This window comes from Mixophyes fleayi, chromosome 1 (genome assembly GCF_038048845.1).
Source record: "Mixophyes fleayi isolate aMixFle1 chromosome 1, aMixFle1.hap1, whole genome shotgun sequence".
In the NCBI taxonomy this organism is placed as follows: Eukaryota; Metazoa; Chordata; class Amphibia; order Anura; family Limnodynastidae; genus Mixophyes; species Mixophyes fleayi.
The window spans coordinates 355463905-355476551 of record NC_134402.1 but is presented as its reverse complement, the minus strand read 5'-3'; the positions used below and the strand labels follow the sequence as shown (position 1 = coordinate 355476551).

The 12647-nt window shown below is 41.3% G+C and overlaps 1 protein-coding gene across 5 annotated transcripts; it reads left to right on the top strand.

The window, feature by feature from the left end:
* Nucleotides 1–725: 725 nt before the first annotated feature.
* Nucleotides 726–12254, top strand: ARL6IP4 (ARF like GTPase 6 interacting protein 4). Of its 5 annotated transcripts, none has more exons than XM_075177681.1 (6): nucleotides 726–800; nucleotides 2457–2647; nucleotides 6147–6488; nucleotides 9935–10052; nucleotides 11026–11095; nucleotides 11913–12254. In XM_075177681.1, the coding sequence occupies exons 2-6, from the start codon at nucleotides 2479–2481 to the stop codon at nucleotides 11964–11966; spliced, it is 753 nt and encodes a 250-aa protein (XP_075033782.1). In that variant the 5' UTR covers nucleotides 726–800; nucleotides 2457–2478; the 3' UTR covers nucleotides 11967–12254. The 5 variants fall into 5 exon arrangements, with proteins under 5 accessions (XP_075033782.1, XP_075033766.1, XP_075033774.1 ...); XM_075177665.1 differs by lacking the exon at nucleotides 726–800 and adding an exon at nucleotides 1244–1531; XM_075177673.1 differs by lacking the exon at nucleotides 726–800 and adding an exon at nucleotides 1638–1726.
* Nucleotides 12255–12647: the final 393 nt, after the last annotated feature.

The window sequence follows — 12647 nt, the reverse complement described above, 5'->3', positions numbered from 1 at the left end:
GGTCCGCTGAGGCCTCATTTTGCGCAGCCCAAGATGCTCCCACTGCACAGGTAGAACTGGCAACAATACAATCTGGCACAGGTTGGTTAGCATTGATATGAACCTGCGTATAGTTTCCGTAAGCCATCTAGCAGTCGATTGCTTGGAGGCCGGCCATCCTCCATTTGAGGAGTCAAATAAAATAAATAAAGTAAATTAACTATAATAAATTATACTTGCCAATTCTCCCTTAATGTCAGGGTGATCTCCCTCACTCCATGAAGAGTCTGGCATTCACCCTAATGCTGAGCCAGTACAAGACGTGGTTGGCTTTGCCATCTATGGCAGGATGACACAGTTCAGAAATTGTGTCATGTCCATGTATTGATGCCTATGGAGTTGGCCATTTTCATGGAGACCAAGATTTAATCAAAGACTGACAGGTAAGACAACATGACTTCAGTAATGGAGACAGAAATGTAAAAGACACTTAAGTCTCTATAGATTCATTAGCTGCTTTTCTTTAACGCATAGTTGCCTCCTCCTCCTGGAATGTCCGTCAGACTCCCGCATTTCTGGGAGACCTCCCGGGCTCCCTGGAGAGCAGGGCAACCTCCCGATTCTCGTCCCTACAATAGATAAATGGCGGGGCTTAATGGCACAAATATTGTGTTATCTTAGCCCTGCCCCTTGTTGTAATTGGCGAAAATTGTGACAATCGTTTAGGGGGTGGGGCCATTATGATGTGATTTGTCAGGCCCCACTGCCGCACGCCTACCTCCCCCGGGATCTCCCTGAAGCCAACGAGGCAAATTTGGAAAGTATGTAATAAATAAGCCCCAAAATGTGAAGAAAGATAAGTTAAAGAGGTGGTTAGGTGTTGGGAGAGTTGGTAGTATTTTTTTAAAATAAGAATATAAAACAAGGTGAAACATTATGAAAAGGGAAGAATACTGTAAGGTAACAAGGGAAAAAAAAATATTTATAAGGCGGAGTATGTTCATGCTACATAATGAATAACAGATCCATGGAATAAGCTACAAGCAGTTGTGATGGTAACTCGTACAGTACAACAATTCAAGAATGCCAAAAAATGGCAGATTACATGGTTATTTTCTACCATTCTAGGTAGAGATACAAAAGCCTGATGAGATGCTCTTAGAAATACTTCTACACATTTAAATTGTTTATGCTCTTTCCAGCTAGTGAACACAAATACAGAATATTAATATCTACTACAAGGGCTGAGCTGTACATCTTAGTACCAGGGATCGCCTTAGCTTCCCCAGGTAGCAGTGAGGTGAGGTGCTGGAGCCAGGACCTGTAATACATTATCGCCGTCAGTGCTGCACCTGATTTCGGGAGGAGGAATCAGGCCACGAAAACTAATTCAAACGTAGCAGGGGAACTTATGTTGATATATTTTCCAGTATGTTTAGAGGTCTTGGAAGATATCTGAAACTGAACGCCCCGTTACTTTAGAACACCGGAACTATAGAAGTCTGGCTTGTTGCTTGGGACGCTTATGAGTGCTGCACAAGGAACTGGTCAGGTATATTATGGCATCTTATAAACGTTATAAATATGTACAGCCGCTGGACTGCTTGTGCTTTTTTAACACCTTATGGACTTGTTGTCTCTGAGGGAGGGCTGGTATTTTTATTTTGTTGTAAAAAAATTCCTATTGTTAACAAGGGCTCAGATACCTAGACATGTCACTGCGCATGCGCGTACGGCCGGCACAGGCGTGAGTGAGGCTTTGTAGTGCTGCTGGGTCTGTAATGATTCGCAAAGATTTCGTTTTGTGAGATATATAGTGTTATGTAAAAATATTTGCATTGTGTACATCTGATTAAGCATACTGTGAGACAAGCTATGCTCTCGCTGTTATTAAAAGAAGAGTAATGGGCTTCATTTGTTGTGCACAAATGGCTTCCTACCCAAAACAGATACAGTTTTTCAGCTATTCGTCTTTCTGAAAACCAGTTATGTGGATGTTATGAGCTGCTCTTCCATCCACCCTTTGTGACCAGGCCCTGCACTCATCACATCCTGCATATTTTGTAACTTCTGTAAATTAATTAATATTATGAAAATGGTTGGGATCAATCTGTCTAGTAATTGATATGTATCCAGGTAATCAAGTTTAGAGTCACACATTATTTCGATCATTTAAACAGCATAGACACCAATGGTAAAATAGTCTTCCATGCTGTTGTGACTATCAAATCTTGATGAGCAATTAGGTCATGTAAAATGTCTATGACTTGTTTGTTATAAGATATAATTATCCAATATATTATTTCTTTTCACATTGGATGTTACTCTCATTCCTGCTCCCCAAATCTGATTTGGTCCACTCCAAGTTCTTTAAAATAAGATTTTGTAATTTGTGTCTAGTTGTGGCCATTTCTGTAATGAAATCAATTTTTAAAATGATCAGTATTTCAGTAACAAACTATATATTTGATTTACAGTGCTTCTTGTTGAGAATCTATCATGGACAGCACTCAGGCAAAGAAAAGAGACCGTAGTAGGAGCCGTACTGTATCTCACCACAAGTCTGTGAAAAAGAAATCGTCCTCACGACACAGAGACAGCAGTAGCCCTTCACCTGCAAGGAAGCAGAAATCTCTTGCCAAATATCATGCTGATGCTAGTAGGAAAGGTTTGTTGTGTTATGGTTCGGACACAAACTGCAGTTCTTTCAAGCATAGGATTTACAGTTTATATTTAGTTTTTTGTAATAGACTGTTACACTCTTGCATGTTTTTGATTTGTTTATTTTAAGTTTTATTTTGATTTTTGACAAAATAAATAAAAAAGGTTCAAAACCTTATAAAGGTATATGAAGTTTACAGTGTGAAGAAACTGAGTTAGTTCATACTTAGTTGTAGCAGTGAGGTGCAAAGGCCATTGTCCAGCAACATCCTAATGCCCCTGTTAGACCAGGGCAGGAAACATGACAGGGTTTGGCCATGAGGAATCTGGAAGTTATTCCAAAGGGGATTAAGTGGAGAGGGAAGGAATGTAGTTTTGAAGTGAAGTTTGCGGAGGTCCCAAATTGGACAAGAAAAGTGAATAAACAGGTGCGAGATCGTTAAAGTAGGTCTCTCTCTGGCTGTGTCCCAAACAACTGCAGCCACAGAGGAGACCTTAAAAGATGAGGCCTCAGGACTATCCACTTTGGGACATAATTGATTGCACACCTAGAACGGCAAGTAATATAGGCAAACACCCACAGTGGTGGCTCGACTTTTTTCATACAAAGTGAATAAACTACCTCTGTAACGGATTTAAGGTGGATCTGGGTACCTGGATCAGAGATATCTGTAATAAATAAAGCAGTCTAGGCAGAAGATTCACTTTGAGGACTACTATTCTACCCAGCCAGGATATAAACATCTTCTGCCACCTGAACAGGTCCAGTTTTATGGACTTAATAAAATGGAGGAAATTCTCCTTGTATAACATTTCATATCTATGGGTGATGAATACCCCCAAATTTTCATTTTGTGAGTCTTACAGGAAAAGTTATAATTGCTGTTTAATAGTTAAAGAGCAGAGAGGAATATGTTTTAGAATAATTTCTTATATCCCCACAACTAGCCGCTTAGGGAGAGAATGTTATATAGGTTCGAGATTTATATGTGGGGGGCTGTTAAGGAAAGAAGGGCATCGTCCGCAAATGAAGATGTTGTAATCCTCCGAGCCTACTGATACAAATTTTATATCTGGAGATAACTGGGTCATTGCTACCAGGGGCTTGTTGACTAGTGCAATTACCAGGAGAGAGGGGGCAACCCTGCTTGGTGGTGGTGTCCTTTCTGATAAAAAGGGCCTATAATTCATATTCTCTGTTTCCATCCCTGACTCATCCTCTTTCCCCCCCCATCTGCCCTCCAAGTTGGAGTCCCTCAGGGTTCTGTTTTTGGCCCTCTACTGTTTTCACTGTGCACTATCTCGCTGGGTCAACTTATCTCTTCCTTCGGTCTTCAGTATCGCCTTTATACCAATGACATTTAACTCTACATCTCTTCTCCTGACCTTTTCTCTCTCCCCCTTCTTGTGTATCTGACTGCCTTTCCACCATCCCCTCTTGGATGGCCTCACGTTTTCTTAAAATTCACATTGCAAAAACTGAACTCCTGTCTTCCCTCCTTCTAAATCTTCATCTCATCTTGATCTCTCTATCACCGTTAATAACACCACCATCTCTTCTGGTCCCCAACTCCGCTGCCGTGGGGTCACCCTTGACCCCTCCCTCTCTTTTGCTCCCCACAGTCAAACTCTTGCCCAATCCCGTTGCATCCAACTACGTAAAATTGCCTGCATCCGGCCCTTCCTATCTCGGGATGCCACCTAAACTATTATTCACGCTCTTATAATTTCCCGTATTGATTACTGTAGCCTTCTCCTCACCGGCCTCCCCCACTCCCACCTCGCCCCCCTTCGCTCTATACTCAATGCGGTTGTGAGACTTATCTTCCTTTCACGCCGCTCTTCCTCTGCCTCTCCTCTGTCTTTCCTTACATTGGCTCCCTTTCCTCTACAGAATTCTGTTCAAACTCCTCACCCTCACCTACAGGACCTTGTCACACTCTACTGCCCCTTATATCACTAATCTCTCCATTCACACTCCCGCCCATTCCCTGCGGTCAGCTAATGACCGTTGCATCTCCTCCACACTTATCTCATCCCATGCAAGAATTCAAGATTTCTCACGCTGTGTCTCCCTCGCTCCCTCCGTCTGTACCCTAATCTGTGCACCTTAATTCGGGCACTTAAAACTCATCTCTTCCTCTTTTCACCTCCCTCTTCCCTGCTTGCGCTCCTCTTGTGCTTTATCACCTCCCTTTACACCTCTTGTGCGCTGCTCTCTCTATTATGAGCCCGGCCCTCTTCCCTCCTGTCTCTATACCATATCTTCTCTTGGTATTACTCGTCTTTGTTCTGTATTGTTGTATTGTTCTACCCTATATGGTCTACTGTTTGTACTCTGTATGGTGCTGCGATATCTTGTGCCTTATAAATAAAGGATAATAATAAATTAGGCTCAGTTGGTCAGATACTTACCCTCTGTTGGGATAACTATAATTCATCTCTGATTTGTTCGGGTTAACTATTTTACCTAAAGTAGTTTTGATCACCAGGAAGTTACTCTGTGACAGTTTAACCTTCAGGCTGGATGCAAGTAATCTATCTGCCTTGTCCCCCTTCTTGTTAAAGGTCTGATTTAGCCACTTAAGGGAATCTTCAGGCTTGCGCAGACAATACAAGATTCCGTTCGTCTTTTACTCTTGGCAATTTATTGTAATACTCTGCTGCGCCAGAATTTTTATATGTTGTATCAAGAGTTTTTATATTCTCTGAGATAACAACATGGATTTTTCGAGTTCTAAGTTTTGTGGAGTTTTTTTTTTGTTTGTTTTTTTTTAGCTTGGGCAGCTGCTCTGATTTAGGTTGCCCTGGATAACCACTTTATGGTCCTTTCATAGCATGGGGCAGATTGTCTGGTCACCGTTGGTGGCAGAGTAATGTCCTAATTTGGTGTTTTATTGCTTTGTTAGTTGGTGTTTGAGAAGGAGTGATGACGCTTTAATTTTTTGGCTTAAAAGCAGGTTTGGGTTATGGATACGGATTAGCTTGGGGCCATGGTGGCGGTAATATCGAGAAATAGTGCCAATATTTATAGTTACAGCTTATTTCTGTATCAATAGACAGGACAGTGATCATTTGTTTTATGCTGTCTATGCAGGCTGAATTAGGGAGGAAAGACAGAAGAGCCATATTAGTATGATGTCTTCTCTTATACAACTTTTGTTGTGGGTAATAAAATTTGTAAACTTGTATCTCCCATCAAGGTGCATGAAGCCATCATAATACAAATGAAAAGTGTTTGCTTTGTGCAAGATGTAGTGTATATTACATGTAATCAAAATATTACAAATGACTCCTAAATCTAGTGCCCTCTTATCTTCATGTTCACGTTTCCTGTATACTCTACAAAGCATTATTTCTTAACAGCGCTATCCACATAGTCTATAAAATCATGTTCTTGTGGACTGCAATGAAACTGAATACAGCTTAAGGTTGTTTATTATATAAATATATATAATGCCTGTTGCATTAATACCTTTTCTTCCTTCATGCTGTGTTTATTTCAGAGAAAAGAAAGAGGAAGGTTAGCACATCATCTTCCTCTTCAGAGAGCAAGAAAAGGAGAAAGAGAAAGTTTAGTTCATCTTCAGATAGCTCCAGTTCATCATCGTCATCAAGCTCTTCTTTAGAAGAATCAAGTGACAATTTGAGGCACAGGAGCCGCCACAAAAATAAATCAAAGCTCAAAAAGGGGAAGAAAAAAAAGGTGAAAAAGAAAAGTAAAAAGGATATAAAGAAAAGCGTGTCCAAGTTGAAAGGACAGGAGGTCTTGAGCAGGACAGAAGAATCCCACCCTGGACCTTCTTTAGATCTGTGGAAAAAGGAAACTCTGGAAGACACTGGTCCAGGTAAAGTGGGGTGAATCAGTGCTATATTTTCTTGCTAAATCTAAAATGTCATTATTTTTCCAGGGCGAGTTCCCAAAACAGGTAAATTGTTACTTTTTTGTTGATCTATTAAATACTCACTGTGATTCAACCATGCTGGGGGACACTGCAACCATGTAGATACAGAAGCAATGTTGGAGCTGGGCACTTAACTAGTCAAAAGGAAAGTTCCGCCCCTCTAGATTTTCCTCCAATGAAGGATTCTCTAAGTGCCCTTGAGTCTGGGTGCCATTGCACTGGGCTGCCTTGGGCAGCTAGATTTTTTACAGGTTTCTTTCTTTATTGCTTTTATTTTATTTTGTAGTGCATTAAAAAGAAAATGCAGCTATCTTTACCACTTTTGCAGTGGCACCTACCTCTCTTTCAGTAGTGCCAGTGTCAGGTGGCTGATACAGCCACTCCAACTTCACTCACCAGGTCAGGGAGACTCAGAGGATTCCCTGGCCCACTCTATGACAGACTTGGTTAATTTGGGGGAATGTAGGCTTCTCCTCTCCCCATCAGGGAATATGGGGTTACCTTTGTGGTCACCCCAACCCTGGCGGTGCACTGCAGGAAGAAACGGAGTGCCAGGGGCTGGGTAGGGGCAGGTCAGGCGGCAGCTCCTTCAAAGGGTGACCTGACTCTCGGGACAGCTTGGCACAAGGGTGCTGTTTAACTACAGCAGCCATAGCTGGACTGGTCCTGTAATCCCCGCCTCTTGGGACCGCCTACTTGGCGGGCTTTAAGGTTTCTGGAAAGCCCACCAGATGCTGGCAGACAGTCTTTAGGAAGCATGTAGTGCACATAGCTTGAGGGAAAGCTCCTCTGTTCTCCTTCTGCAAGAGAGAAGGGGCTGAGTGATGGCTTCTTTTTTTGTTATATTACTGTATTACACCTATTCAGATATTTATATTTCTATATTATCTGTACTGTTTCAGAATTTCAGTCAACAGCAACTGTAAACAGCAGCAATATTAAAGTTGTGTCTTCCTTGCTGCTTTATTGGACAAAGGGACCAGTTCCAAGTCCACTGGGGGAAAGTCTGTCATTTACTTTCCCAGATGCCAGGCACAGTTGCCTAATAGACAATAGAAACCAGGTGACCAATGCATAACTTGCGAGTCTGAGGACCGTGATCTGCACACGTGTCTAGTTAGTGTTGCTGAGACAGATCCTGCTTGAGTGAGATTGGTGGCACTGTCTTTGGCTGAGCTGCCTGTATTGCTGTGCATCAGAAGGTGGTGAGTGAGAATCCTTCAATTTGACCCACTCCCAGAGCTGGAGATCCCCCCCCCCCCCTACAGAATAATAGTTCTCAGATAACAACTGTAGAATCTCACGTGTGGATCATAACTTACAGAAAATCCAACTTTATTTCGGCCAGGCGCATGGTGTTCATGGTTCTTTTTTTTTGACACTTGTCTGCAGAGAGTTCAGCTTCCATCAGGAGGCTGGTGAGGTCCTGGCTTGCAAGAAAATCTCTGTTCTCCTGTGCATGAAATTGCTGGGAAAGATGGTGTCTATATTTGAAACGGTTCAGTATGCACACTTCCAGTCCCAGATTTTTCAGAACAATTTTTTGAAGATGTGGTGCAAATCTAACTTATGCCTAGCCACTCAATTCATTAGATTCTCTCCTCGCCATTCTGTGATGGCCCAGGGAGGACAACCTAAACAAGGGCTGACCCTTTTGCATTTGAGACTGGACTCTTATAATGCCGTAGGTCAGCCTTCGTGGTTGGTGGACAGTGAGGATACATCTGCGTCTTCATGGGCTCTGGTCCAGCGAGGAGTCAAAGCTCTCCATCAACGAACTAGAGCTCAGAGCTGTGACAAACACTCTGCTTTCGGGCTCAACCCTTCCTGATTGGCAGGCTAATTCACATTCAATCAGACAATGCCACAGCATTGGCATATATCAATCATCGGGGGCACTAGAAGCCCTTAAAAAATGAACAAGTCAGCCAAGAGCTTGGCATGGACAGAATGACATGTGCCGGTGATTTTAGCAGTTTACATCCAAGGAGTGGAAAATTGAGACTGGTCTCTCCACCCAGAAGTGTTTCATCAGCACACGGAAAGGTGGTGTAAGCCAGAGGTTGACATGATGGCCTCGCCTGCTGATCCACAACGTGGAACGTTTTTGTTCCATAACCAAGGAACCTCGGGCCTACTTGGTGGACATCTTTACGGTACCATGGGACATTTGCTATTATATAAATTTTTCCTCCAATAACCATGATTACTCATGTCCTCAAAAAGGCAGAGAGTAAATGAGGTCCAGTGATGTCAGTGGTTTTCGTTTGGTTTTAATGGATTGGCTGCTGAAGCCAGGATTTTGAGAGCCAAGGGTCTTTCCGAAAAAGTGGTCTGAACTATGTTAAAAGCCAGGAAATCTATTGTCACTTCCGGAAGGACCCATGGTCCTTCCTCCTCTGCTACCCCCTGCTGGACGTTGATAACCACTTAGCGAAATTAGCTTCCCATATCCTTACTGTAATGTGCTGCTTAATTGCCAAGACCTGGAAGCAGACTAGCCCTCATGGCATGTCTGCCTTGCAGTCCTATATTTGGTTTATTGCCCGAATGGGAAAAAATTACCCATCACTTGCATGATGAGGAAGACAAGTTCCACCAAATCTGGACTTCCAGGCTCTACCTGTAACCCATTCCCAAGGCCACACCCTCTATATCTCTAAAGTATTTTCCCCCACCTGCAATAACCAGCGCCTCCCCCACCCCTTCCTTTCCCTACCTCCCACCTACATTTACTCCCTAAAATGCATGAACGAACGTTAAAATATTGTTTTTGGTATGTTCATGCTTGGCTATTTCTTGTACTGTATTCTTATTGTGCCTGTTTCTCTAATGTTCCACTTTTTGTTCATTGTTTCTTTTTCAATATTCCAAAATAAATGGTTTTGCGTCTAGGGATGTTAGTTTTGGACAGAAGGTTTTGCTGACCAATGTTTCTGAGCGTTCTCTCCACGTAGGGACAGCTTTGGATCGTCCACATGGTTGCGTTGTCCCCCACCTGTATGATGGATAAAGAGGATCCATTTCTCTGATATCATCTGGGGGACACTGTGCTACCTCTCTTTATGCTCATTGGTTCAGTTATATTGTTCTAACATTTCCTTGATCTTTGTTTGTTATATAAACTGGAGTATCCTTATAGAAGGGAGAAGCTTTCCTTTTGATTAGTTAACTCCTAAGTGCCCAGCTCCAACGTTGCCTCTATAATTCCATGGTTGCAGTGTGCCCCCAGATGGAACCAGAGAAATTGCTTTAGCTCTTTTTGTTATAAATTATATGTTTAGTTATTTGTATACAACTTTTGGAAACTTGTTCCAACTGAAGAGTCAATAAATGAATGGACTGTTTGTATGAGGTCTCTAGTACAATTATTGCTTTTTGCTTATCAGTTTTAACCGATGAACAAAAGACCCGCGTTCAAGCAATGAAACCAATGACTAAGGAAGAGTGGGATGCACGGCAGAGTGTTATCCGGAAAGTAGTGGACCCAGAGACTGGTAGAATGAGGTATGCTACTTGCTTATTATAGTGGGGACAGTCATTTGTGGACCAATATTCATGAGATTGCAGATCACTGAGAACTAGTTCCATCACTCTGGCATAATGTCACTAGATCCTGGTAAATTTATTGGCTAAATATTGGTTCAGCTCAGAAAAGGGTCATTTAAATTGACCTGAGCCTGGGAGAGGGGGTCCTGCAGAGTTTACAGCGCTCTATTTTTATCAACTTCTGCTCCATGAGAGGTTTGTGTCCTCCCTGAGCTCGCCTTAGGACACCTACGTTACGGTTTGACAGGTGTACTGCCCCAGTCAAACTCCCCACCTGCCACTGTCCTCGGAGTCACATTTACATTCAGTGATACATTTTTGAATTTCCTTGCATAAACAATACTATTTAACATTCAAGGTAAGGCGCACCTAATTTACCCTACACTACAACACATGAAAATATGTTTTTTGAGTGTATTCCCAATTTAATGAATTGTGAGGCGGCCAGTAAGACATATGGTGCTGACTGGAGAAATGTAACTAATGAGCAGTTCTATTTGTAGAATGATTCAGGTGCCACAGTTCTGATTAATGATTTTATACAAAGGAAATGACCCACTTTCGCTAGGAAATTTCAGGCTAAAATAAATTGTACAAAATAAGTACCTAAGCTAGAACAGAGCTTGGCATTCTTTTGTCACATTCTGATCTAAAGGGCAAAGAACAATCAGATGACATTAAATGTGTCCTATGCTCATCAAATGGTTCCTATATGCTCATTAAAACAGCCTTCTTTCCAGATAGGTTCCTTGTATTACAATAATATATAAACAATCTTTTAAGATCGTGTACATTTGCACCCAGAACATTGTGTGCAGTATATACCATCACCATAGTGGCTGCAATTGATGTTTATATAGACCTTTACCCAAATAAAATGGCAGTATGGAAAATGAATATGATGTATTAATGTTCAGTTCTTCTTGTCTAGGCTCATTAAAGGAGACGGCGAAATACTTGAAGAAATTGTAAGCAAAGACAGGCACAAAGAAATCAATAAGGTATGCATGAGATATACTCCTTCTGAAGACTTGCATTGGCTTTGCTATTATTCTTCTTTCAGAGAGACAGATACAATTAAAGTCAAAGTTCTATCATGTGTTTCCTCTCCTAAATAATTGTGTGAAGGATAGTTGAAGTCAACAAAAATGTTATGGTTGAATAAAATAAAAAGGCTGAGTACTTTCATACAAGGCTCTAAAGTGACTTCTAATTCCCATTAAATGTACAGGAGGGGTTATATTATTCCTTATAGTACAGATTTCCTAAAGCTGATGTAATAGCTTTACTATTTTCCAGTAATATCCTGGTGTTAATCAATGATAAGAACATTTCTGAACTTAATTATTACAGTCAGTGAAATTCTCATCATTTATATCTGAATATGTGATGTAAATTGAACCATGCACACACATGCTTTACTTGTAACCCCTTGAAAAAAAAAAAAAAGTAGACCTTAAACCACCCATGGCTTACACACAGTGGAGGCAGCCATTTTTTGTAGGCTGGACCAATATTGAAGAGAGTGCTTTCTATCAAATCACTAGGATTTAAGGACACCAAAACGTGTTTTGCCTGGTTAACTGAAAGGCTGCTTTTTTCATGTGTATTGGTTTACCAGAATAAATGGATGCCTCCACTGTATGTAAGCAACAGGTACACAAAGTACTTCATGTGGGTGTCTTCACAAACTATAATGTGGTATTGTAGGAGAACCATGAAAAGACATTTGGAACTGTGTAGTACAGTGGAGATCTCATATTGGTAATTGAAGATTTGGGGCACTGCTTACATTGTTCATTGTATCTTCCCCTGCAGCAAGCAACAGCAAATGACGGCTTCACTTTCCAGATGATGTCTGGGATGTTCTAATGGCAGATACCTTAGGAGTGCTGAATTTTAATATCTGGCCTTAGTCGTCTACATACATTGTAAGTCTAAGGTACATTTCTTGTCATTTAACAAATCTGGAATTGCTGAGAACATCAAAGAGTCCATCTGTCCATTTATGATCTAAAACATAGTTTGTGCCAATTGAAGAGTCTGTCATATGGGTTTTGTGGAAAACATAATTTGTGTAACATGAACAGTTAAATCTTTAAGTGTCCTGTATTCATTGGCATATAAAATAAAGACAGGTGTTTTATTTTTTTATTTTAATTGTAGTTTGTATTTTTCTACACACTTTGTCTGGTCTTATTTAATTAATGTTTGGTCCTATTTATATATAAACATCACAACTATTATGATTCCTCATTCTTTGGGAATTCTGGATCTTCGACTGAAGAAGTTGCTTTGCTGGACTTGAAGAAATGTTTAGGTGAAGTAATGGATGTAGTTACAATGGCTAAGTGCAAAGCAAAAACAGGGCTATGGATTGAGGCAGACTTCTGCCTTGTGGTTTGGCTATGATCCGTTCGAAGCAGATTTCAGCTTGGAGGGGGAGTTAGACCCGGAGCAGGTCTTCTGGTAAAATACTTAGGGTAGGAGAAGATAAATCGTCCAGACTTAATGGTAACAGTGCCTTGCTCTCAGGTGTTGTAGGGGTTGAAT